At 34.7% G+C, this 26,062-nt stretch overlaps 3 protein-coding genes across 12 annotated transcripts in view; 2 read left to right on the top strand and 1 right to left on the bottom strand.

The window, feature by feature from the left end:
* The first annotated feature begins 1,644 nt into the window (after positions 1–1,644).
* On the top strand, positions 1,645–5,852 carry LOC137820792 (GATA transcription factor 25). Of its 4 annotated transcripts, none has more exons than XM_068625043.1 (7): positions 1,645–2,167; positions 2,272–2,358; positions 2,623–2,756; positions 4,155–4,262; positions 4,413–4,518; positions 5,379–5,438; positions 5,523–5,852. In XM_068625043.1, the coding sequence occupies exons 1-7, from the start codon at positions 1,934–1,936 to the stop codon at positions 5,622–5,624; spliced, it is 831 nt and encodes a 276-aa protein (XP_068481144.1). In that variant the 5' UTR covers positions 1,645–1,933; the 3' UTR covers positions 5,625–5,852. The 4 variants fall into 4 exon arrangements, 1 of the variants encoding a protein (XP_068481144.1); XR_011082682.2 differs by having other exon boundaries at positions 1,656–2,167; positions 4,758–5,438; XR_016515577.1 differs by having other exon boundaries at positions 1,656–2,167; positions 2,623–2,770.
* Positions 5,853–9,038: 3,186 nt separating this feature from the next.
* LOC137820791 (GATA transcription factor 19) lies at positions 9,039–16,783 on the top strand. Of its 2 annotated transcripts, none has more exons than XM_068625041.2 (10): positions 9,039–10,291; positions 12,514–12,600; positions 12,692–12,825; positions 14,089–14,196; positions 14,281–14,392; positions 14,822–14,881; positions 15,608–15,679; positions 15,765–15,839; positions 15,954–16,034; positions 16,155–16,783. In XM_068625041.2, the coding sequence occupies exons 1-10, from the start codon at positions 10,070–10,072 to the stop codon at positions 16,218–16,220; spliced, it is 1,017 nt and encodes a 338-aa protein (XP_068481142.1). In that variant the 5' UTR covers positions 9,039–10,069; the 3' UTR covers positions 16,221–16,783. The 2 variants fall into 2 exon arrangements, with proteins under 2 accessions (XP_068481142.1, XP_090151430.1); XM_090295304.1 differs by having other exon boundaries at positions 9,831–12,021.
* A 3,680-nt stretch (positions 16,784–20,463) lies between these two features.
* The window catches only part of SAB (HYPERSENSITIVE TO PI STARVATION 4), a 32,295-nt gene continuing 26,696 nt past the window's right edge, over positions 20,464–26,062 (bottom strand). For all 6 annotated transcript variants that reach the window (XR_016515574.1, XM_068625038.1, XM_068625035.1 and 3 more), the window contains one exon: positions 20,464–21,088. Coding sequence is in view for 5 of the 6 variants with exons in the window: in XM_068625038.1 (XP_068481139.1) it covers positions 20,979–21,088 (110 nt within the window). In the remaining variant the exon portion in view is untranslated. The remainder of the gene's footprint in view (positions 21,089–26,062) is intronic.

The following is a 26,062-nucleotide window of genomic DNA, read 5'->3' as shown; positions in this document are numbered from 1 at the left end:
GGTAGTCTTTATTCCCTTGAGGAGTCATTTTTGTTACATCTAAGCTTGTTATTGTCTTGTCTAACACCTCTTCTGGTAGCATAATTTGACAAAATGGGTCTAGGATATGAGTTCTGATGTGAATCAAAAATACATGAAGATGACTAAGGATGCTAAACTTGAAGGGTCATCTCAACAAGCAAATAAAGACTTTATCAATAGAAGAAATGGACAAGACCCAAAGCATTTAAAGTTCTTCTTATTAGTTTTCTCAAAGGATGAGGCTCAAGCTTAATTAATATCTTTTTGTAATATTTTTAAAATAGTTTTAAAATAGAAAATAAAGGAAAGGAGCATAGGACTTAGGAAGAGTAGTTCCAAAAGTCACTTTTGGAAGCTTGAGACTTGTTGGGCGGCATTTGCATGTGCCTTTGCCTTCCCATGCCTTTTCATTGTCCTTTTTCCTTTTGAATGATCGACCCTCTATTACTATATAAGGAGGAGCTTGGCTTTTGTAAAGACAAGTTGAAAGTTGAATATTGAAATTGAAAGTGAGGTTACTCTCTAGAATTTGAGTGGTTTCTTTGTGAGACTTGCTCTCCTTCTCTTTGTCTTATCTTGTGGGTTTTGGGAATCCTCAAGTGGCGGTACTCTCACTCATCTTGGAGCCTTCCACCATCCAAGTGGCGTAATCACTCCCATTGTCTTCAACCACATAAGTTTCTTCAACTCTTCATCTTTCTTCCATACCCATTCTATATCAAAATCTCTAAAACATGTTTTGCTTCTTGTTCTTGATTTTCAATCGGTCAAATGTTGCTATTGAATGTTTCTAATCAATAGTTTGTCATTGGTTCTTGTTTTAATCGGTTGAAATTACTTGTTGATGTTCTATTCGGTTAATGTTCTTGAAATGGGTTTCCCATGAGTTTTCTTGATTTGTGTTCTTGAAATGGGTTTCCATTTGGTTCTCTTGTTCTTGTTGTGTTCTTGAATTGCTTGTAGAATCTTGATCCAATTCTTGAAAGTGTCATATGATGTTTCAACTCCTAATCAACTCACATCAAGTTCTAAAGGATTTGATATCTTGCCCAAATGGAAACTTTTTTTTGCGGGCTAGCGGGCCAGCCCGCCTCGTCCCGTTGTTGGCTCGCACAGGGTGCGGGTTATGCGGGACGGGCTAATGCGTGTCAGCGGGTTGAAAACGTCAGCCCGCCCGATGGGTTACGGACCAATTCGCACAACCCGCTCCACTTTGTCACCCCTATTACCATGTAACGATCCTAGATAAAAAAAAAAATAGAATGTTTATAAACTTAAGGAGAGAATGAAACTTTCAAAGTTTCCTCACCCGAAAAAAGGGCAAATAAAATGTTTTTTTTATGAAGTCTAAACCAAAGAGACAAATTTTCTCATTGTGAAATTCAAAATTTAAGAAATTACACAAATTTTCTTTGTTTCTTTATATTTTTATAACAATCCGATCATTTGAAAAGTATTGGACTGATACCTCGACATATTATGCATAAATATATTTAATTGTTTGGAAAAGTATTACACTGTTTCTTAAAAAATATATTGTTGGTAATGTTAAAAAAGTAATTTTAGAAAATGTATGAAGGTGATTAATGTAACTTAAATCAAAAGATGGACAACCTCGTAAATAAGGACAGGTTCCATAGTCAAATATTCAGTATTTTTTTTTTCTCTCTCTCAGACTCTCTTCATCTTGTCGTTGCTTCACAAACCAACAACAACATATTCTCAGACGTATTTAAAGTTATCCCCATTGTCGTCGCTTTCTTTCTTCCACCGCCCTCTCTCCCTCATCACACTACGTTTTCAGTATTAGAATTAGGATTAGGGTTAGGGTTAGGGTTAGGGTTTCCTCTTGCTTCACTCGCGCGTAATGTAACACTTCCAAACCCCAAATTTTATCCTCCCACCAACAACAATGTACGACCCCATGAACCAGATCGTCCCGGCCGAAGACAACGACGCCGACGCCTCCGATCAACACATCCATTACAGCTCCCACACCATAGAAGACGTTGGCGCCGATGTCGAAGACGTTTCCGCCGTCTCCCTCTACGTTTCACCCCCTGAAATCTCTGTCCAGGATTCTAGCCAGCTCACGCTCTCGTTTCGGGGCCAAGTCTATGTCTTCGATGCCGTTACACCTGATAAGGCAGTTTCTTGTTTTCTTCTGTTTCCACTGTTTTTCTTAAAATCACTGTCTCTTCTGAGACTGAACTGAATTGTATTTCTTTCACTGCTACGACGCCGTTTCAGGTCCAAGCAGTATTGTTGCTGTTGGGAGGAAGTGAACTTACTCCGGGCTCGCAATGTGCGGTGGAACTATCCCCTCAAAATCATACGGTACGTTTCGACGGTAGAGCTTGAAGCTCAACGAATTTTAAGTCTGTCTGGATAAACTTCTTCAAAAGCACTTTTATGAGTAGAATTGAACCTCATATAAATGAAATCAACTTTTCACCTGATTTTTTTAAGAATTTAGACGGGAAAGCTTCTTTCGAAGTTACCGGGTATAATGTGATTTTAACTTATGCAGAAATTTATCCAATCAAAGCCTTTGTTTGTGAGGGTATTTTATAATTTTACGTTTGTTGATGATCGGTTTAGGGTTCAGTAGAATTTCCTGCAAGATGCAGTCTACCACAGCGAGAGGCATCGTTGAATAGGTTCCGTCAGAAGAGGAAAGAGCGATGCTTTGATAAGAAAGTTAGATATAGTGTACGTCAAGAAGTTGCACTCAGGTCTGAATCTGATAGTAAGCTTTCTACATGCAGTTAGATTCTTGAGCTTGATTACCAAACTATTTGCCTTTCTTTTCTTACACCATTTTGGTTTAGTGTATTATTGGATATATTAAATTGGTGATTTCTATGGTAAATATTCAAGAATACCTTGAAAAAAGTATCATCTCATCATGCATATATGGGTTTTATAGTTTTAGTTGGTGATGACATATTCTGAGGGATCGTTATTGATTAGATCGATGTGGACTAATGTCAAAACTGCACTATAAAACAGCCAGCAGAACCAGCATTTTTAGTTTTGGAAGGACTGGTTCCTGATTATTGTTTATATTGTTATGCTATGGTACAACAATAAAAATTGATTCCTGGTGGATTTTTAATTGACAAATAAATTGTTAAAGATTTGACGGGTTTTATGTAAAGCATTGTTTTTTATTCTCATTTAGCTTCTTTATAAATATAAGCGTGTTTTGGATTCCTGTACTTCCTATCAGAACCTGAATTGTGCTTATTTAGGGCCTATTTTTTGTTTTCTTTTAAAGAAAAAACGTTTAATTGATAAAAGGAATTTTAAAAGTTATATTAACTAGATAAGTTTTTCCTAAAAAAAGATGGCTTAGTGCTTTGCTCGTAAGTTAAAAGTAGAGCTTCTCAAAAAAGTTCTAGTTATGTCATCATAAATCTGTTCCTCAAAGTTGAAACAGGTGTACCGGTGCTGAGATATATGCCTAATGAATTCTATTATTTCTCTTGAAATGTGTGGTTTACATGAAGATATTCCAAAATCTGAGGTTTGAAAGGATTCAACTGTAGATAATTATATGGGATATGTTATGCTGAGCTATATGAATGTTATATTGTGTAAGTATTGGTATTGGATAGTTAAACTGTAGAGATACATCACTAATTTTGGAGTATCTGTGCATAATAGGTTTGTAAAGTAGTTAATAGTGGCCAGCTTACTGCAATTTCCCTACCAGAGTGGAGCTTATTTGCTCCCAAATGCTGGTATTGGAGTGTTTTGCTGTTATGGTGCACAGTGCCACAAAATAGCTCTTGGTAACTGAAACACATGGCATGGCACTCCTTCCTCTGAGATTTTTGTTGCTATAGCCATGCGTGTGTATTGGTATGTACGTATATAGTTGTTTGCATTATTTTAACAAATGGTTTGACGTCTCTTGATATTAAGTTGTTCTCATCAGCAAGTAACGTTGTGGGCACTTCATATTTCATATGTAATTAGTGCTATGCTATCAAATATGGAAGCTCTCATCTTTTGAAGGACTATCGTACATCATCCATGTTCCACATTTTATTCTTATTGCTCTCCATTTTAGCTGTTTGACTTTATTTGCTTCAATGCGTATATCTTACCTTATTTTTATTGTGTAGGATGCATCGTAATAAGGGTCAATTTACTTCATCTAAGAAACAAGATGGAGCTAATAGTTGGGGTTCAGATCAAGAGTCGGGACAGGAGGCTGTTCAATCTGAAAACTCGTAAGTTTCTCAGTGTTACTTAAGCAATGTTTGAACTTCTTTTTTTTCATAATTCCGTGACTGACTGGTTTTCTGGTGATTAAATTTGAGTCTTGAGGCATGCCTTTAGATGTTTTACTATCTCTTGTTTTCATGATTATGAATGTATAGTTGTACACATTGTGGAACAAGTTCAAAATCCACTCCAATGATGCGAAGGGGGCCATCTGGTCCAAGGTCACTTTGCAATGCTTGCGGGCTTTTTTGGGCAAACAGGGTAAGCATTTATCGATATGATTTGTATATTTTTTTGGGCGGGGGGATACCTGGCTCATCTTGTTTTCTATTTTGTTAGTATGTATACGTTCATCTTTTTAATTGACTGGAAGAAACCCTAAGACAACAAAAAAATACCATGTGTGTCTCATTAGATTTCCTTCCCATTCTCTAAACTATTTCCTGAGTGCTATGGTTAAAACCAATGGTAGTTTATGACATCTCTTCGTTATTAATTAGAGATTGGCTTGTTCACTTGTGGAGTGAACCACCCTTTCGTGCCAGATGAGATTTGTAGGAGCAAGTCCCATATCAGCTGGATGTGAGACACAACTCATTTAAAGCAGAGGCTCAGAGGCTCTCCCTCATCTGACTGCTATGGCATAAGAGTGGAGTCTACATCAGTCATATTCTTTCGTACAAATAATTCTCCAATATTCTTCTCTATTGGAAAAGCTTAACAGATTTGGGAATTATCTAAGTTGGTTGTCTTATTTTGCAAAGACATTGAAGACCTATATATCATTATCCTTATATTCAGTTCTGTGACGTTTCTGCCAGTAAATTATTTTATGTTATATTTTTTAGTACTGTTTCTGATTATCAAAATCTTGGGATGTTCTGTTTATTATCGCATTTCAGTTTGCTGCCTTAATATCTTACAATTTTTTTCTTAGAGACATCCGATGTTAATTTAATTTCCTTTCCCTCCCATTTCAAAGCATGTCAAGGAAGATGCAACTATATTCTTTCGAGCATTAAATTCAAATTTGCTCAACTATGAATCTGAAGTTTGCTAATTTCAGTAATTCTGAATTTGATTGTTGTTTAATCCAACATTCTGACACCGCAATTCTGCAGGGCACTTTGAGGGATCTTTCTAAGAGAAACCAAGAACACTCTCTTGTTCCACTTGAGCAGGTATGTTTCATTTATTATATCAAGTTATCTTTTACTCAGTATGTTAATATATGCATGATTCTTCTCTTCTGCACTTGATGACAGGTTGATGTGGGTAGTAATAATGACTTGGACTGTCGGAGTGTTATCCCGGCACAACATGACAATCATGTTAATGATATCAAAGCTTTGGTATCTGATCGTTGAGTTTTCCACTCACAGAAAATGCAAGTCTTTTACTGTGACATTCGCAGGTTTATAGTAATCCAATTCAGTTTTACCTATAGAATGTACAGTATATAGCGAAGTTCTCATCAATACAAGAGGTCTATTCCTATACTCGGATCGGTTGCATCAACTGTTTATATATGAATGTACAAAACTGGAATTGGAAATGACTTTATCTCGTATAAGAGGTCTATTTATATACTCTTAGATCAGTTGCATTAACTGTTTATCTATTAATGTATAAAACTGGAATTTTAAATGAACTTGATCTCGTTCAGTGGTCGTGGTTTTAGTTTAGCCTCGTGAAAAATGTGCGCAGTAGCATGCAAGAGTTCTGGTGGATGATTTTTTAACACCAAAGAGACTCGAGTTTATGGTTGTTTGACTAGTTAAGATATGACTCGAGTTTATAGTAAAGAATCATCAAACTACATATGGATGGTTTGAGATTACTAGAACTAGATACAGTGGATTTTATTATTCTTATCCCCAGTTCTGAAGTAAAAGTTCCTTCTTATTCTTGCTTTCATATCCAATACGTAAGAATTTTGTCTTTATATTTTCATCCGGTAAGGATTGTGGAACTTTAATGACAGTCGAGTGGAAATTCTTCTGCAGAAAAGATTCTCCTATATTCAAGATAGTAAAAAATTCTCCGATTATTCAAGAGTAAAAAGATTCTCCAATATTCAAGATAATAAAAGTAAAATAATATTTAAATGCAATTGAATATAAAATAAATAGTGAGTGAATCATTATCTCTTATTGTATTATATACTTGTAAAAAAAGTCATGACATGCATTGTTTCAGTTACAAAGAGTGTTACGGAGGTGCAGTTGCCAACTAGATGTATGATTAACTGCTGTGGTTACTATTCATTGTTAATGGATAATAATCATTAAGTATTTTTTTAACTCTATAAATCTATCAAATTTTGGTTTCAATTCTTTTTTTTTTTAATCCAATTGCTTTTAAAAGTGAATGGTTAGGTCTTCACTTTTGAATGCCTTAGTTAACGTTAACTTATTATAATTCAAGTCGTCACTGCACCTATTTTATAGTCATGATTATGTTAATGTGTTGTAAGTGACTGATATAGTTCATATTCCTTGCTTAATGAAAAACTTAGTGAAAGTTAAATTTGAAGTACATCAAAAGTAGACTGTAAACTGATTAAGTTCTGGTATGCAAAGCCTGTATTTTAACACGTTAGATAGGTTTGGTATATGAAATAAATGAGTTTTTTTTTCTAAGTTTGAATCTGATTCGTAAAAATTTGCAAATACTGTGAGCTAAATAATAATATGAGAAGTATTTTTTAAAAATAAATCAATCAAACTAAGAAATATATACTATTTTTTTCATTTTTAAGCTCAAATCAATTAAAATGTTGCATCAGATTTTTTACATTCCATGACCAATAGATATTATGCATTAATTATGTATAAAGCTTTGATGTAACAATTTCTCTGACTCTTATGAACTTTATATTGGTAAAAGACTTATCATTCTTACACATTTTTTTACAACCAATATTCTTACACCTTTTAATACCCATATAAAAAAAATTGTTTCTAAAAAATTGTTTATCAATTCAATTGTGAATTACCATATATTATTTTAATTATCATTGCAATTTGGAATAAAATAATAACAATAATAAAAATATAATCACAGAACTAGTATTTCAAAGGTATATATTATATTACAGACGTGAAGTTCTGTTTCCATGTAGTAAATATAAAACAAAATAAAGGATAAACTAAAGTAAAGAAATTATAAATTAAAAAATAATTTTTTACTTTGTGAGTTAATTTAAAATTAAATCAGAAATTTAATTTATTCACTGTTTTTTATTTCTTCTATAATACCTACGAAAAAATCACAACAATATTTAAAATATTGAAGTTAACTAATTAATACAATGATATTGAGTTTATTTAAATTTAAAAAAATAAATTTGATTCGTGATAAGAAGAGGACAAACTCAACAAATGTCAATTAATTATCATGTCCGGAAATTGTTACTAAACTTGAACCAATATTCTTTTTCTAACTTTATTAACTAATTTACTCTCTTTTTTTAAGTAAATATTTTGTTTAAACACACTTTCCTTTTATTTGTATTTATTTGTCATCTATAAAGTTGAAAATCATATTAATTACATTTTTTTTATCGTATACTCTATGTATCATGTAATCTTTAATCTTATATTTATTGTGGAGTGGAATGAAAAATGGGAGTAAATAGAAACTCAATAACTATTTTATTATAATTTATAAAATTTATTGGACTATTTGGTCTCTACAAAACAACCCTAAAAAACTGGAAAGAATATCTTTGTTATGAAAACCTATATGAGAAAACTATAAGAAGTTAAAATGCAGTTATTTTCTTTATAAGCCAAAAGCAACTCAAAGATTTTGAAGAAATTAAATGAAAATAACTTTTGTGAACTTATGTTCATAAATTTACTGATCATGCTATAAATTTTGTTTACCTTTTATATATTTATTTCAAGTATTAAAGGAGAATTTTATCTAAATATTGTCAAAGACGTAAATAAGTTTTTCCCTGTGTAAGTATTTTAAAATTTTATTTTATTTACTCATTTTCAGGTTTGAATCACTAATATTTTAAAAAAAGTTGTCATTTTAAATTCATTTTATAGAGTAGCATATGATAGTCTTTAATCTATTGATAAATTTTGGGTTAAAAACATGCATTTAAAAATTAGCAATTGAGTGAATTACAAAACAAAAGTAAGTCTGACTCATACACAAAAACATTAATACACGGAAATTATTAATAAACAAATTTTAGTATAAGACAATTAGACGATTTGTAATTTTAGTATATTATCGAATGTAAAAAAAAACTTTAAGAAAAACTTTGAACTTATTTTGTGCTGTAAAATTGCGTCCAGAAAAAAAAATAGTAATATTTAGGATTTACTTAAAACTATTTTTACTACATGGGAATTAAATGTAGTGTCTTTTTTTCAAACTAATATAAAGATTTTGAGAAGGAGGGTTAGTGCTTTCTCTGTTGGATCGTCCAAAGTCCAAACAAAAAATGCTTTAATTTGTACCAACAAAAAAAGCTTGGTAAAGTGATGCACACTATCAATAGAATAAAATACACTCTTTTTTTTGGGAAAAATGTTTGTTAATGGATAACTTATCATATATTGTTCTCTTTCTTGTTTTTCTTATTACCATGTTCTAATGTTTCTACATTCTATATGATGTAACCAAAAATATCCTAAGATGTGAGGTGGTGGTAGGGTGTGGTGTGTTTCATAAATTGCAAAAAGGAAAACATATTTGAAGCAAACATCTAAAACAGTAAGTGCAATAATTTAATGTTTTTTAATAAAGAAAATGACACAAACAGAATCCAAGAGACCAAGGAACCACAAAGCAGATTCCGATCCAACATCATAATATTCATCCCACGAACTATCTATAAATGGTTGCTTCCCACTTCCAATAATACACCATCTCACGTTACATCATCACTCCCACTGCTATAAAAATCATAACATTCTACACTCTTTTCATCGCTTCTTTCATAATCTTAAAACATAAAGGATTTCTGTCAAGGAATTAAGAATACAAAGTATTTAATACGCATATATTTCAAAAGTCTTATAAGAATTGGATTTTAATCCTAACTCAACTCCATAAAACTGGTTCATAGGATTGAGGTTTACTTATATATGGAATAACATACTATGGGTAATGGTCTGATAAACCCAACAAATATTCGTTAAGATAGACTCGAAGATGACTCTGATATAATGTGAAAGTGGACTTTAAGCCTAACTCAACCCTATAAAACCGGTTCATAAAATTGAGATTTACACCCACTTATATACAATGAAATACTCTAATTTCTAGTCGACGTGGGAATCTCCGGTTCTTTTAATTTCTTAAATATTAACATCTGAACAAAAATAAAGCTTAAAATATTTTTAATAAAACTGCTAACAAATTAGATACATGTGTAACTAACTAGAAAACCGAAAGTTGAATTATTTGAGCAATTATTAAGTGGCTAACCTATTATGTATGTATGAGTAGACGTGACGTGAGATGGCAGCAACACTGCTCTGCGAACCGTTAACTCGAGAAGAAGTACCTACGCCCTACAACCGTACACCTTCTCACAAGGGATAACTAACTACCACTTTCATTCTTTCTTTCTTTCTTCATATTCTCTCTCTCTCTCTTTTCAACAACACGCTCACGCCGTCAAACCAATTTTCACTCTCTTCTCTCTCCAGATCTTCACTTCCTCCATTTTTCTCTCCTTCTCCAACCTTCCACCACCTTCTTCTTAACTCAATTTCCCTCACGTTAACCATGCTCCACCGCCTCACAAATTAGGGTTTCTCTTCTCCAAGACGTGGGGGAATTCATGGCGTCCGTCAATCCGCAGCCTCTGCACTTCCAGGACCCTGCGATACCCGTCCATGACGACGATGACAGTGATGGTGCTGATGACGATGTTATGGATGACTTGGAGGATGCGCATATTGCCACTCATGAAGCGCTGCCTGCTATGCCCTCCAGGACTAGCGAGCTTACTCTTTCTTTCGAGGGTGAGGTTTATGTCTTTCCCGCAGTCACTCCTCAGAAGGTGATGATTCTATTTTTATACTCTCTTTTTTTAACATGTCTTGGAATGTTCTCGAACTTCGACGATTTTTGTTTTTTGTTTTGTTATGGTATTGTTCGTCGTTTTGTTGACATAATTCATTGCAATTGGCTTGGGTCCTATAGGTTTTTCGGTAAATCTAACAAATTGAGGGGCGGTGAGTGTAGCGTGAGGATTGTAGAAAAAGTAAATAACACAAAGGTTTTAACTAATTTTAATAAAATTACATGCTCTGTAGCTTGCGGATATAGATATTTTCTTTCAAAGTAGAGATAATGAAACAGTAGACACGGAATGAAGTAAAATTCCATCAACGAGATAGTTTTATGCAATGGTATGTATTTTTGTTGTAAGGGGGTAATCCGAAGCGAGTGAAACTCTGCAGGATGTGTGGGCTACGTCTCGGTCACAATTAAAGAAAGATATGAAAATGTGCTACAGAGTTGGGTTGTTTGTTTACAATATGTTATTATTAAGCTATTTATTGAAGAAGAAGCAGTTTGGAAAGGCTCAGTATTGGGAATGATATAGATGTAGCCTCTGACCTAGGCTTCACCATTTTGGATATTGCATTGTACCAAGACTTAATTGCGTCAACTAAACGAGATAGCACTGTAATTTTTCTTAAGTAGAATGTAATAAGTTATAAACTATAATTACCAAAATAGAAGGGTTTTTGAGCCCATTTCGGATACTTTTAAGGATTTGAAATTTTAAGTTAATATCACGGAGACATTATAAAATAAATTAAACTCGCTTCTAATATATTATGGGATGAGATCATTTGTGTCATAAATGATGCGTGTCCCATTATAGAGCTCCGTGGAGTGTTTAGTGAGTTTCAAATGAATTTTAACCAGTAAAAGAGTATATTTTATTAATATTCCTCTTGAGTCTTGAGCCTTAGTAGTATCCATAATCCGAGTCAACTAATGATAGGAACTTGAGTATAATATATATGGGGTGCAAAATAGCCTATCAAGTGTGTGATAGGTGGGTGGGGATTATCATTAGTTCACATAATCAGCCAAAGGAGCATTTTAATTATTTTTATATCTCATAAAAGGTGAACTCAGGGAAAGGTATGTGGTGACTGTCATATGGATTATATGGAATCAAAGAAACAGGATTCTAGAACGGAGCTGAAGTGATAATGTGTATGATGCAAATGAAAACAAAATACCCAAAACACAATTCTCTTATGCTGATCTGTACCTTAGCCCTAGGCTTTGTGTGAGAATGCTGATATAGACGGGCCCTTTTTGAGTTGAGTAATACAGAGGAAGTCTCGGTAAGTGGGAGGATTTCAGAATATAAACTTGCCTATTCATCTATATTCAGTGTATACACATATATTTTTTAAACTCATACTGTGCCCACACAATTAAAGGTAATACAAAACACAAGCAGCATCGCAAGTATTTTGCAGTTTATCATGGCATGTAATGTTGGCTAATTGTTTGTTCAGTGCATACATACGCATAGTTGAGGTTAGTTGTATCAGGAAAATAGAGATAGCAAACACAGGGAAGAAGATGCATACAAATTATGCATTGGCTGAAGCAAGAACCTGGAAGCTATCTAAAGGTTACAGGGAGGTCATGGAACACAATTCCAGATGAACAATCACAATACATTAGTGCTGTAAATTGCTGTTGGACAGGTTGTCTTGGACCAAATTGAAATGGTGATGGCCAATTTAGCGCATATAGGTTAATAATTCTAAAGACATGTTTTTAAGTGTTTTGAGCCTTTCTATACTAGGTTGTCAATGATAAAACCACAAGCAAGGTATAAGATTTAGTTAGATATAGGAAGGACTGTATATGTGTGTGGTAAATTGCACGATAGATACTAAGTATCAAACACTGAATGACAGGTTGGTTTTGTATAAAGGATTGGAACATCAAAGTGTTCTGCTTATTTATTTATTCTTTTTTTCTGGTAAAAAAATATTTAACTATTTAGTTCTCACTTCTTAGTTAGATTTTGAGGAGGAATTCTCCAAATGCTAGGTACTTGTCAATTGATTTTTAGAGCTAACCAAACCTTTGATAGTAAAAGTGAAGCTAACTATTTTCTGATCATTTCAAACAATTGATGGAACATATAAAAACCAGCATTTAAATTAAACCTATGTAATGTTCAACTCTTCGAAAGAATGGCGACAGAGGAATGCTTGGTGATCAAATTTTACTTTGCAGGTTCAAGCCGTCTTGCTGCTTTTGGGAGGACGTGATGTGCACGCAGGTGTGCCTGTAGTTGAACTACCATTTGATCAAAGTAACAGGGTAATGTATATTTACTAACGAGATCAGATTGATATCTTGTATTGCAATTTTAGGCTTGCATTTGAGTTTGAGTACTTTACTAAAACTCTAGGGTATGGGTGATAATCCAAAGCGTTCGAACCTTTCACGAAGAATAGCATCCTTGGTCAGATTCCGCGAGAAACGAAAGGAGAGATGTTTTGACAAGAAAATTAGGTATACCGTGAGAAAAGAGGTGGCACAGAGGTAAATAAAATTTTGTATGGCACCCGTTTCACCTAAATATGTGATGACTTTTTTTCCAATGGAAATTGACTTGGTTGTGATAATAATATCATCACTCAGTTATCTCAGCGTTTATACTCTTAATCACTGTGGTAGGTCTTTGAAACATAATTATCAATCTTGGATAGGTGCGTAGTGGCTAACTCTAAATGTTCAATAGGGGGAGGGATAGCCGTTATTTTAAATATTATAATACAAACTAAATAATAAAAAATAAAACAAAACAAAATATCTGAAATTAAAGAAATTCATGATAAAGAAGAAATCACCGAAATTAAATTTTACACAATATGAAACTCGGATATTTCTCTTAAATAGCGTGTCTATGTCGGATACACGTATCAGACACATACACTCGTCCGATATGTATTAGTGAAGTTTCCAATTCAAAAAATATATTACTTTGTTGAATTCTGACGATTCTAACATAGGTTTAATACAATTTTAAAAAGGAGAAATACATTAATTTTCTAAAAACTCAATATTTGTATAAATTTTTAATATGATTATAAAAATAAATAACAAATCCTTTTGAATATGAAAAACATCTTTTTGTTAAAAAAAATCAAACATATTTGTCCACAAATTTTTATTGTCAATTTATATAATTCATAATTATATAATATATAAATATATGTTCTTGTATCTTACATTTTAAAAATTATACGTATTTTCGTATTCGTATATGTTTCTGTATTTTCGTATTCGTGTGTTGGTGTATTATTACATAGTTTACACAGAATCACCGGCAATCAAGGAGCAACAATAACATACTAATAAAGTAAAAAAAATGAAAGATGATGGTAAAATTAAAAGAATGTAAAATACTAAATAAGATGAAAAATTTAGCATAATGTGATCTGGGTGGGAGTTATAAAAAACTGTCAATGTCACAACTCTAGCATTATGTTCCCGTGATAAACAAGTTATAAAAATATTGTCCAGACTAACATTAACAGGGCGAACCCAATACATTTGAACTTGATTGTGATATGTAGAGTTTATAATGTCAAGGGGTAGTCATCAGGTAAAGTCAAATCAGTGAGCATATTTCTCAGCAGCTATAAGGACTGTGGAACATAATGCGTTATGTTGATAGTTTTTTTAGGGCTCCTCGTAGGGCTTTGTTTGATTTCAGGTTGTTTTTTAAGTTTAATGTGTTCTTTTATATTTATATTTATAATTTTTTTGAGTTCTGTTTTTTATGTCTTTTAATCTTGCTAGAATGCATAGGAAGAATGGGCAGTTTGCATCCTTGAAAGAAAGTCCAGGTTCATCTAATTGGGATGCACGGAGTTCTGCTCAAGATGGCACTTTTCATTCTGAATCTGTGTGAGTTTTAAAGTTTGGATGTATTGTTATTCCATTTCTGTAAACATTAATTATTCACGCTCCTTGCTTTTTCATGTCTTCTAGACGTAGATGTCACCATTGTGGTGTCACTGAAAATAATACTCCTGCAATGCGTCGGGGGCCAGCTGGACCAAGGACTTTATGCAATGCATGCGGCCTTATGTGGGCTAACAAGGTTAGTCATTGTGCAATAAGTTTGGTTGTGATGAAATGCTTGGTGTGAACTTCAACATCTGAATTTCATTAATTCCAACAACAAAAATATTTTCCTCTAAATGAAGTCAGCTACATGGATGAAATGATATACTATCGTGTAGTTTTATGTCAAACTTCTTGTCTTCAGAAAGGCCATATACGTTTGAAGTAGAATTATCAAAATCTGATGTATAATATTTTTTCCCTAATAATAATTGGCAGCTGTTTTGGATTTCTTTAGCTTAGGTAGGCTACTATAGTGTGTAAACTAAGCCATGGCCATTTATTATCTTCAATGGTGCCCTTCCATTGTTCATGTCATGGACTTGGTCCCCCCAATGGTAATAAGAACTGTTTGCACCTTGCAAATATCTTCATTTCCCCTGAATCCACTTCTTAACTCTGACAGGGCACACTCAGAGATCTCAGCAAAGGAGGAAGAAATCTTTCTGTTGAGCAAAGTGATCTGGTATGTATGTAAGACAGAGAGCTTAATTTTCTTCCAATTTATTCCCTGATTGTAACTGCGAAGGGGATCAGTTTTACTTATATTTTCAATTATCAGTTCCAAATGAAACGGTTTCATTGATGGATCTGTTATAAATTCTCGGGTGTGCAATATCTTAAGTTTTTCCTTGGTAAATAATTTCACACTTTTTTTATGGGAAAATTAAATTCATTAGAGATAAAAAGAAAGGTAAAAGTAGGGGGAGGATAACGTAATATCTTGGTCATGAGTAAAGTTACTGATGCTCTAAATTACGATTCAGTCACTTTCCTTTAGTAACAAAGTCAAAGATCACTGGTAAAAAAAACCCCATTGGATAAAGGTATCTGGATGAAACTTTCCAGTTAAATACTTCTGATTCTCACCAACAGTGAAAACAGTTGACATGAATAATAAATTTCCTTTATCCTGTGTTTTAATGGAGGAAGTAATTTTTTAAAGAATTTAAAATACTCTGTAGTGAAATATGTTGTTCGGATGATCTTTCTTTTGAAGAACATTTTAAAAATACGATATTATTTTAATCATTTAAAATTATAGAATTTAAATTCTATTAAAATAGGTTAGAATTGGAAATTTTTGGACTGTCTTTTATCACACATCTGTCTTTTCATTCTCTTATCTCCTCTGTCTCTCTCCCCTTTCTCATACGTTCTCTCCTCCTCTCAACGTGAATGGAATTTTCAGGACATTCCTATTGATGTCAAGCCGCCTACTTCTGTTATTGAAGGGGAATTGCCCGGAATCCATGATGAGCAAGTACAATCTTTTACATATTGCAAATTCATTTTCGGCACTGCATTTTTTTTTTTCATTTTCATGAAAATTTTCATGGGGTATGCAGGGTAGTTCTGAAGATCCGTCCAAGTCCAACACGGCTGATGGTTCCAGTGGTCATGCAGTAAACCCTAGTGATGAGGTAGTTTTATTATATATGCGTGCATAACATTTTCTCAGGTATTGCGAAAATGAAAGCATATAATGAATTGCTATGATACTTGTCTAATGGGTATTGGGGTGATTTCTTATTCAGGAATTGCCTGAAACTGCAGACCACTTTAGGAATGCTCTGCCACCAGGACTCGGTGATTCTTCAACAAATGACACAGAACAGGTATTCACAACTCTACACAATTGTACGGGCGACTTCATCTGAGTTTAAATAGCCACTCTTTACCAATGAAAGTTAAAATGTAGGTAACAAAATTATTTATAACATTCATTTGATCTTCAGGAACCTCTGGTCGAACTTTCTAATCCTTCAGATACAGATATAGACATTCCAGGAAACTTTGATTAGAAGGTACTAAGTGATTCATTACGTTGAGGGGTTTTATATAATGGTCCCTCTGTAGTATACTGTTGATGTACTAATGAGATGCAGATCTAGAAGCAGTGATACATACCAGAAATAATTAGAAAATTGGGGGTTATGACTGATTGTAGCCCTCGGAAATGGAAATGATTACGGATTAGCATATGTCAAGAAGCTCTGCTATTCCGGCCTAACATTGTTTGTGTATATGTTACAATGTGATTTTTCTGAAGTGTTTATATCATAAAATATTCATTAGTCAGGTGTGTTACTACTACTCACTATAATAATTTCATTGAGATCAAAGCTCTGCAACCCTGATTTTAGAGATGGTGATATGCTCTGCCACTCAAGGATGGGTATTTGAACATCAACGCAGCGGTGTGCTAATTAGGACCTTCAGTGAAGTTTAGGCTTCTGCTGCTCGCTCGCCTCTTGGTGAGAACATTTCAATATGTTATAATTAGTACAGGTAGACTTGTTCCAAATGTACATATACATATAAAATAAATATTAATCATCGTCTTCTCTGTGTTCTTTCTTCCATACACATGCTGTTGCGCTGAGCCCAAAACAATTGCCACTGTCGTCATTATTATAGTCAGTAGTATTAACAATGTGCATAGTTATAGTAAGATATAATTGTTAGAATTTTTAAGCTTACTTCAAGTCAATTAACCAGTATGTGCAAGTTCCGAAACTGAATTTATAGTACTATAGGAGAATTACTATATTTAACTACTTTTAGAAAACTATTACTCTCTTCCTCACATTATATGTCTTATGTAATAAGAGAACATAGATTTCAAAATAAATTCCATTTTAATTTTTTAATATAATAATAATAATTTTTTCATTTCTACCCCTAATAATATTTATAATAGAAAAAAATATAAATAAATTAACAGTGATATGGAAACCCATTAAACCCTACTCAACCAATTCTTTGATTTAGAAAATCAGTATTGGGTAATGTTCTCAGAAGAAAAAAGATCCATATAGTGCAGACAAAGATTGATATTTTAGGGATGCATTTTTCTCAAAGAGTCTAACACCTAAGCCGAAGAGTTACTTAACTTTCTAGATCAATCATTGACTATCAAACATATTCCACAGTTTTTGGGGATCCTCAACTATATCAGGGATTTCATCCTTCATTCGGGCAAATAAATATACTAGCCATTTTCTAAACTTTTCAAGAAAAACCCTCCTCCTTGGGGAGGAGAGCAAACTCGAGTCATACAAGAACTTAAAAATATAGCTCAGTCACCTTCGGCTCTAAAAATACTAGGAAATGGGAAAAGGATCCTCCAAACAGATGTTAGTGACCATTATTGGGGAGGAGTGTTAATAGAAGAAATCGATGGGAAAAACTATTTGGACACTGCAGTGAACAATTCAAAGAAGCTAAGAAACATTATCATACCACCTTCAAGGAGGCGTTAGCAGTAAAAAATGGGATCAAAAAATGTTATTTACACCTGAGAGGTACAAATGGATAACTCTTTTTTTCCAAACATCTTAGAGTTCAAGAACAAAATACCTCTTGACCCACAAATCCTAAGATTAAAAGATTGGCTCTCTAGGTACGATTTTAATGTTAAGCATATCAAAGGAAAAAGATCCTTTCTCTTAAAGAAAAAAAGATCCTTTCTCTTAAAGAAAAAAAAGGAAAATTCCAAAACACAAGCTTCAACAATCGACTTCAATCATCATTGGTCATAATAGGCCACATTTCTAAAACCCTGCTGCACAATTCTGATTTTGGAATGAAGCATATTTGTGGCGGACCTTTGAGAACTATCCTTTAGATGATAGTTATAAACACCAACTTACAAATCATCTTAGAGAAATTAATGGTTTCCCTAAAGATCAATCATCCCGCTCTACCCAGAATGTTACTAGAGTGATTCCTAGCCCCTCTTCTCATCTAAACTACTTCAAATCTTCAACAGAATTCTATGTTCCAGAAGATTTAGTTATAATGAACGGTTAATGGAATAAATTATTCACAAAAAGATGTTTCCCTATAATGATCCTTTGCATGGAAGTATGACCAAGTCTCAGGCTTATCAATTCAACTGTTCAGTTTCTACCCGATCAGATAGGTGAAGAGTCTGAAGTAAAGTGAATGAAGGGAATATATCGTACTCCAAACGGTAAGATAAGGTGTGCCAGTGTGATATCCAATTGATGTCGTACTCATGACAATAAGATTATGTAATTTCAACTATAAGATAAGGTGTGCAATATAATATCCAAATAAAGGTGATCTCATGGAGATATTATGTACGACCTCGGTCAGCTCCAGTTGTAACATGAAAAGTTGTAACATGTAAAGTTATGATAAGATTGTAAGACGTGTGACAAAAGTAGTCCCTGAAATGGATTACGCTAGGACATCCTCTATAAAAGGGAATAGTTTGTAATGAAAAGACAAGATGAAATGAATAAGAAGACCTGTACAACAATATCTTCTTTCTAAAACATTTCTCTTTGTGAAAGCTTTTTCTAAATGATTTATAGTATAACCTTAAACTACTTAAATTAACAAAAACAAATCACTGCCATTTGTATGGTTGGTTCATCTCATATTTTATTAGACTTAGACAATCCAATGTGGAGACTATCACCGGACTTTCGGCCATAAGGTGTACTTTGCATCTGCTAAGCTGCAATATATTTGTTGGCTAATTCTTTTTGAAATTCTTTAATGGCCCCAACTTTCTGGGACACTTTTAGGAAGCAACTGCATTTGACCCATATGTACAAAACCATTTATCTAATGCTAGTTTTGCAAAGACCACACACTATATATGTCAGGTAGCAGATGTAATATGTCAGCTTACTATATATGTTGTTGTGATGTGAAGAATACTAATATAATTGCAATGCTAATGTCGTTACATAGATGGATCTACAAACACTTCTCATTGGTTTGAGTTAAATTTGTTTTTAATCTTTCAAATTTAATTTTTTTTTCTAATTAAATAATTTGAAAAAGAAACTTGACTAATACCTCTACCAAATGTCTTGTACAGAAAACATTGCTGAAAATAAACATTTCAGAGAAAAATAAACATATAATGATATAACTATATTAGTAATAGGAATAAAAACTTAGTAATAAATTAATCAAGCAACTAGAAGCATATTTAAAATAAGAAAGTTTATCGCACTGGCGTCACTCAATTATAAAATAAAAGAGCTTTATCACCGCATATTTGGTCTTTGTATGGACAAGTTAGTCCTAATGATCCAAAGAAGATGACTGAAGAGAAATGGCGCATGGTGCAGGAGGTGCTTAGTGATTCTCGTAAAGCTTCAGGCCTCAAAGTTAATATCTTCAAGTCTAGTCTAGGTTCTTGGTTTCTTGAAATATTTCTCGGCAAAAATTGATAAGTTTATGGTATAGTTGACTTTTCTCATATGGTAGTAAATGAATATCTCAGAGGGGACTCTATTTTGGCATCAATATTCAGAATGGGGTGTGGGACAAGAGAAAGTATTTGTTTGATACTCGGGTTGGGACCAACATTGCTTTGCTTGAACGAATGAATATTGATGCGTATATCTGGTCAACGTCGTTGTACAATTCCACGCCCATAAATTATATATCAACCTTAACGGTCATTTTGATGCTTGAAAATGCTCTTCCCTTCCAACTTTTCTGTCTGCGGCATCTTTTCAAACATATTTTTTTTTTTTTAAAAAAAACGAAGGTCACAATTGGCAAGTCAAAATCGCAAGAGCATCCTTTTCTTTACGGTGAATTGATCTTAAATTATTCACAAATCTCCAACAAAATCAAGATTGTAATCGACGATTCTTTATCCATTTCTCTTTTTCGTTGCCATTAAAAACAGAAGCTGTGGCTCCGTTTGGGTCAAGCTACAATGTCATGGCTCGTCCTCGTTTATATGTTGATTGTTTTTAGATTATCATATCTGGATTGTTGGAGAAGCGCAACGTGCGAAATGAAACTGAGAGTTATTATTCATAATTAATTTATGAGAAAACAACATATAAAGCGCCTCAGAATGTTTCTTGAGTAGTAACTTATCACTCTTTTTGAAATGAGTTTTTCAGAATTTGTTTTACAAATAAATAGAACGTGACCCAAAAGATTAACGGAGTGCAGAAAGTTCATGCCTTCATTGTATCGGTTTGATCAATTAGTTAAATATCATCCTACACAGGCCTTATTCCTTTGAATTCTAAATGTGTGTGAAGGAAGATACTGCTTTTATTCTATTTTTCAAAATATAATCAAATGTATGTACATAATCATGTCAACCTCTAGGCTCCTATTTGCTAATAAATTAAGAAGCCAAACATTGCACATTGAACAGAAGCTACAGGAATATACAACCCGAAAACGACGCAAGAGATGAACAAAAGGATCCTCACCGGTGACTGAAGCTGTGGACAAGAATAGAAATGTTAGACGTGTGATTGGTGTTGCATAGGAAATTTTAGATGCGAGATGAAAGCAAGGCTCTTTTTCACCGATGATTTGGGTTGCCACAGAAAATACACAACAGCAATCTACACCAACCATGAAGTATATCGCGTCCGAAGTTCACTTTCCATTCCAATAGCCCCTCTGCACAAGATGTCTAGTTTTCACCCGAAGTTCTTCTTAATACAGAGATCCTCTCTCACGCTCTTGTATACTGAGTACTTAAGAAGTGAGCGTCACGCTCAGCTGACAAGTAGGAAATCCTTTAGATGACAACATTTCTATTCATGAAAATCTTCATAGGGTGAGGATCCACTTGAAGAATCACTGTCAAATGGAGTTGTCTCTCGTGGTGATGATGGTAGTGATTCTCTTTGTTGTGAAGATGAGCCTGGAAGAGAGTCAAATTTCATTCCTCAAGTAATCAAAATGACAGGTAGCGATAAGCAGAAAATAAAGAACAGGAAGTCAAATACCCAACACAACTTTGAATAGCAAATTTTCAAACCTTGACTCATCCGCAGTCTTGAGAGATAGATAATTTGAGTTTGTTGTAAATGTTAGGTTCCAAAGGCCAGAATAATCTTGAAAGTATGGGTATTCAATCAACTAAAGTATTCCTTCTATCTATCTCATATTTTAGCTTTATCAAAATATTTGTAATTTTAGAAAACCAAAAAATCATTCATTATTTTTGTCAACTACATTCTAACTCTTTTAGTCAGGATATTTTTGTTGAAGACAAATACCAACCCAATGGAAGGGGAGGAAAGCAGTTTAGGATACATATAAGTGTAATTCATATTATTTTTTATTCTATTCATATGAAAAATTATCACTAGCGACTACCATGACTTAGCAATGATATCCAACAGTAATAGAAAAACGAATGGAGTTAGAAGAACCTAAGGATAGTATTACGAAGTGGACTTTAAGCCTAACTCAACCCCATAAAACCGGCTCATGATGTGAGGTTTGCATCCACTTATATACAATGAAATGTCCTAATCTCTAGTCGATATATTAACAACACACCCCCTCACGCCGAGGCTACTAACTCGTGCGTGGAGATATATGTTATGGGTGGTCCGATAACGGCCCGATAGCGAGTGGCCTGATAAGCCCAACAAACACTCGCTAGGATAGGCTCGAAAATGGTTCTGATACTATGTTAAGAAGTAGGTTTTAAGCCTAACTCAACCCCATAAAACCGGCTCATGATGTGAGGTTTGCAATACAATGAAATGTTCTAATCTCTAGTCGATATATTAACAACAAATAGGAATTGATCCAGAGAGAGGAGGCAAAAGAATAAAAAAGAGGAGTCTAAACTTGCACATTAGGATCACAGCACAGAGGCATCACAGGTTTTACAAGCTTGTGAACCATGTTTAGAAAAGAGCATTGAATTATCCAAAGAAAATTACAGCAATCCCCTAACACATACTGTCAAAACTGTTTAGGAAGTTTTATATTTTATCCTTATTATATTTTTATTTTGTATCACAGCTGTATCTTACTATTAATATTAGGATTATGTATTTAGAAACAATCCCACAATCATAGGGATTTGTTTCTCTAGAATTAGTTGTCCATATTTCCTAAAATAACTAGCAAGCTCTCATGTATATATAGGTCTAATGACCTCATAATTTAAATAGAAGAAAATATTATTCCTTCTAAACTTGATATGGTATCAGAGCTCCTGATCTTTAGGAGTCTCTGACCGTGCCTGAAAACCCTAAGTTGCAGCCGTCATTGCTGCACAACATTGAGCCTTGCTGCAGCCTTCATTGCTGCACAACCTTGGCCTAATCGCAGCCTTCATTGCTGTGTAGCCTTCACCGCGGCTACTGTTCACCGCGGTTACTGTTCACCACGCACTGTTCATCACGGTTACTGTTCACCGCCGCTACTGTTCATCACTGTGATGGCTGAGATCACTGAGATCGTGAATCCTATTGGGGACAGATCCCAAACTGCTGGAGAATTGCAGAATGTTCATTCTGCTTATAGATTAAATGGAAAAAATTATCTCAAATGGTCTCAACTCATTAGAACCATCTTGAAAGGAAAAGGAAAGGTCAGTCACCTGACTGATATGGCCCCTGATGAACAGGATGCCAAGTTCAAATCATGGGATGAAGAAGACTCCATGATCATGGCATGGCTGTGGAATTCAATGGTCCCAGAAATCAGTGATACCTGCATGTTCCTTAAATCAGCAAAGGAAATTTGGGAGGCAGTAGAACAAACCTATTCTAAGGCCAAGGATGCTGCTCAAATATATGATGTAAAAGTGAAATTCCGTGGCAAGACATTGTCTTAACGTTTGCTGCTCCTCTTTGTCATCTCCAGTTATTATAATATCATCTACATACACCAATAATATTGTTACTCCTCCTGAAACTGAATGTTTAATAAATAAAGTGTGATCTCCTTGGCTCTGTTTGTAGCCCAAACTTGTCAAAACTTTGGTGAATCTTCCAAACCATGCTCTTGGGGATTGTTTCAGCCCATATAGAGCCTTTTTTAGCTTACAAACGGTTCCAGCAGCAACCTGTCCATCATAGCCAGGGGGCAACTCCATGTATATTTCTTCTTCAAGGTCTCCATGTAGGAATGCATTCTTCACATCGAACTGCTGCATATCCCAATCATGATTTGCTGCTAATGACAATATTACTCTGACCGTGTTCATCTTAGCAACCGGAGCAAATGTCTCCAAGTAATCCACTCCATAGGTTTGAGTGAATCCTTTGGCTACTAACCTTGCCTTGTAACGCTCAATAGTCCCATCAGCCCGATACTTTACAGCGTATACCCACTTACACCCTACTGGTTTTTTTCCAGTTGGTAAGGTGACAAGCTCCCAGGTCCTGTTCTTGTTTAGTGCCTCCATTTCCACATCCATGGCTTGTTTCCATTTCCTGTCAGATAATGCTTCAGATACAGAGGAAGGTGTGGGTGTAGAGTTTAAGTTTGTGAGAAAGGTTTTATGGGTAGGAGAGAATTTTTCAAAGGATAGGAAATTTGATAGAGGGTAAAGTGGCTGTTGGGTGCAGGTTCTAGTTCCCTTTCTAAGGGCAATAGGAAGATCCAGGTTTTGATCCTCCTGTGCTTCTGAATTTTCCAAAATAAACTCATTAGAATTATTGGAATTTCTAGGATTAGAAACTGTTACCTCATGTAAAGATGGTAGGTTGGATTCTTGGACATGGATAGATTCTGGAATGACCTTTCCTCTTCTTGAATATACCAGATTTTTTCCGAATTTCCCACCACCATTAGGTGCAGATTCAGCTGCTGATTCAGGTGCCTGTTCAGGAGCTGATTCAGGTCTTGCTGCTGGTTCAGGTGCTTGTTTTGTTCTTGTCTCAGTTTCAGGGACAGCAATGCTATTTGTCCCAATTTCAGGTCCAAATGCCATATTTGGAAGCATGAGAGGCTCATCTTCCTCTCTTACATTCTCCCCTTGAAGATGGGGCTGGAAGTAGCTCTCTTGTTCGTTGAATGTGACATCCCTTGACACAAAGAATCTCTTTGACGGGGGGTGAAAACACTTGTATCCTTTTTGTGTGGTTGAGTACCCTAAGAATACACATTTGACAGCCCTAGGGTCCAACTTTCCCCTTTCATTACTATGAACATGCACAAAGGATACACACCCAAATATTCTAGGTTGGAGTTTATTTGTAGGGTTTAGGTGTGGGTAGAAGGAGGATAGGACTTCCATGGGGCTTTTTGATGCTAAGATTTTAGAGGGTAACCTATTGATTAGGTAGGTGGCCGTAAGAAGGGCTTCCCCCCAAAATTTCTTAGGGACATGATTTTGAAAAAGTAGAGCTCTAGTTTGGTCTAATAAGTGCCCATTTTTTCTTTCTGCAATCCCATTCTGTTGGGGTGTGTTAACACATGAAGACTCATGAATTATCCCTTCCTTTTGGCAAAAAGAGTTTAGCACCAGGTTAAAGTAGTCCTTGGCATTATCAGACCTAATTCTCTTGATATTAACTCCAAATTGATTTTTAATCATAGACACAAACTGAACAAAAATGGAGCTAACCTCAGATTTATGTTTCAATAGGAAAACCCAAGTCACCCGTGTACAATCATCTATGAAGGTTAAAAACCACTTAGCACCTGAGATATTAGGAATATTAGCAGGACCCCAGACATCAGTATGGATAAGAAAAAAAGGGAAAGGACTCATTTTATTACTAATGGGAAAAGGTACACGCTTGTGTTTCGCAAGCTCACACACCTCACAATGGAGACTCTCCACATTTAAATTCTGAAACAAGGAAGGGAAGAGCACTTTTACAACTTGAAATGAAGGGTGTCCTAGCCGACAATGATATAGTTGAGCTTTCTCTTTACTGGTCATGGTGGATTCAGATATGAGAGAGTGACTATTGATACCAAGATTAGGATCCTCCATGTAGTATAGGCCATTCCATTCTCTAGCATGTCCAATCGTCCTCCCTGAGTTTTTGTCCTGAAATACACAATAGTTGTTATGAAAAACAACGTTACAAGAGAGATCTTTTGTGAGTTTCTGTACAGAAATCAGATTGGTGGACAATTTAGGGACATGAAGGACATGTTTTAATGTTATAGATGGGCTTATTTGGACTTCTCCTTGACCTGCGGCAGTTATACATGTTCCATCTGCTGTGGAAATTTTCTTGTTGCTAGGACATGGGATATATGTGGAGAAGTATTTAGGTAGAGGGGTCATATGGTCAGTAGCACCTGAATCTAGTATCCAGAAATGAGTAAAGGGTGTATCTGAAGCAGTAAGTCCAAAAGAAAATGGAAACTTACCAGAATATGTTAAGGAGCACATACCTGAGGGCTTCTCCAATTTACTAAGGAAGGACCTTACCCTTTCTATCTCTTCATGATTCAGCTGGACAGATTCTTCTCCTTGTCCATTAACAATGTGTGCTTGTCTTTGTCCTTCCCTTTTTGGAGGGCCTCCTTTTTGGCCCCATTCTCTGCTTGGGGGTTTTCCATGTAATTTCCAGCACTTTTCCCTTGTGTGGCGCGGCTTGTTGCAGTAGGTACACCAGACTTCCTCCTGTTTTTTCTCTATATTGGAAAACCCGCTTTTCTTCTGGTTAGTTAGCATGGCTGTTCCTCCTTCAGCTTTCATTGCTGAGCTTTCAGTAGTTGGGGTCTCCAACATCAGTCCTCTCCTGCTTTCTTCACTTCGAATAATGGCTACCACTTCATTAAGCCCTGGGACTTTCTCTTTTCCCAAGATTTGGATTCGAACCTGATCATATTCAGGATTCAGGCCTACCAAGAAATCATAGACTCTATCTTGTTCAATATACTCCTTAAGGATTGCTGAGTCTTC

The sequence above is a fragment of the Phaseolus vulgaris genome, chromosome 9 (assembly GCF_051622355.1).
Source record: "Phaseolus vulgaris cultivar YP4 chromosome 9, ASM5162235v1, whole genome shotgun sequence".
NCBI lineage: Eukaryota > Viridiplantae > Streptophyta > Magnoliopsida > Fabales > Fabaceae > Phaseolus > Phaseolus vulgaris.
The sequence above is the reverse complement of the archived record's forward strand: the minus strand, read 5'-3'. Positions and strand labels throughout refer to the sequence as shown.

Coding starts and splice junctions, on each gene's coding strand:
- LOC137820791 (XM_068625041.2), top strand. CDS start 10,070: ATGGCGTCCGTCAATCCGCAGCCTCTGCACTTCCAGGACCCTGCGATA. Junction 14,882..15,607: donor CTGTTGAGCAAAGTGATCTG/GTATGTATGTAA, acceptor TGGAATTTTCAG/GACATTCCTATTGATGTCAA. Junction 15,840..15,953: donor CAGTAAACCCTAGTGATGAG/GTAGTTTTATTA, acceptor TTTCTTATTCAG/GAATTGCCTGAAACTGCAGA.
- LOC137820792 (XM_068625043.1), top strand. CDS start 1,934: ATGTACGACCCCATGAACCAGATCGTCCCGGCCGAAGACAACGACGCC. Junction 2,359..2,622: donor TATCCCCTCAAAATCATACG/GTACGTTTCGAC, acceptor TGATCGGTTTAG/GGTTCAGTAGAATTTCCTGC. Junction 4,263..4,412: donor GCTGTTCAATCTGAAAACTC/GTAAGTTTCTCA, acceptor ATGAATGTATAG/TTGTACACATTGTGGAACAA.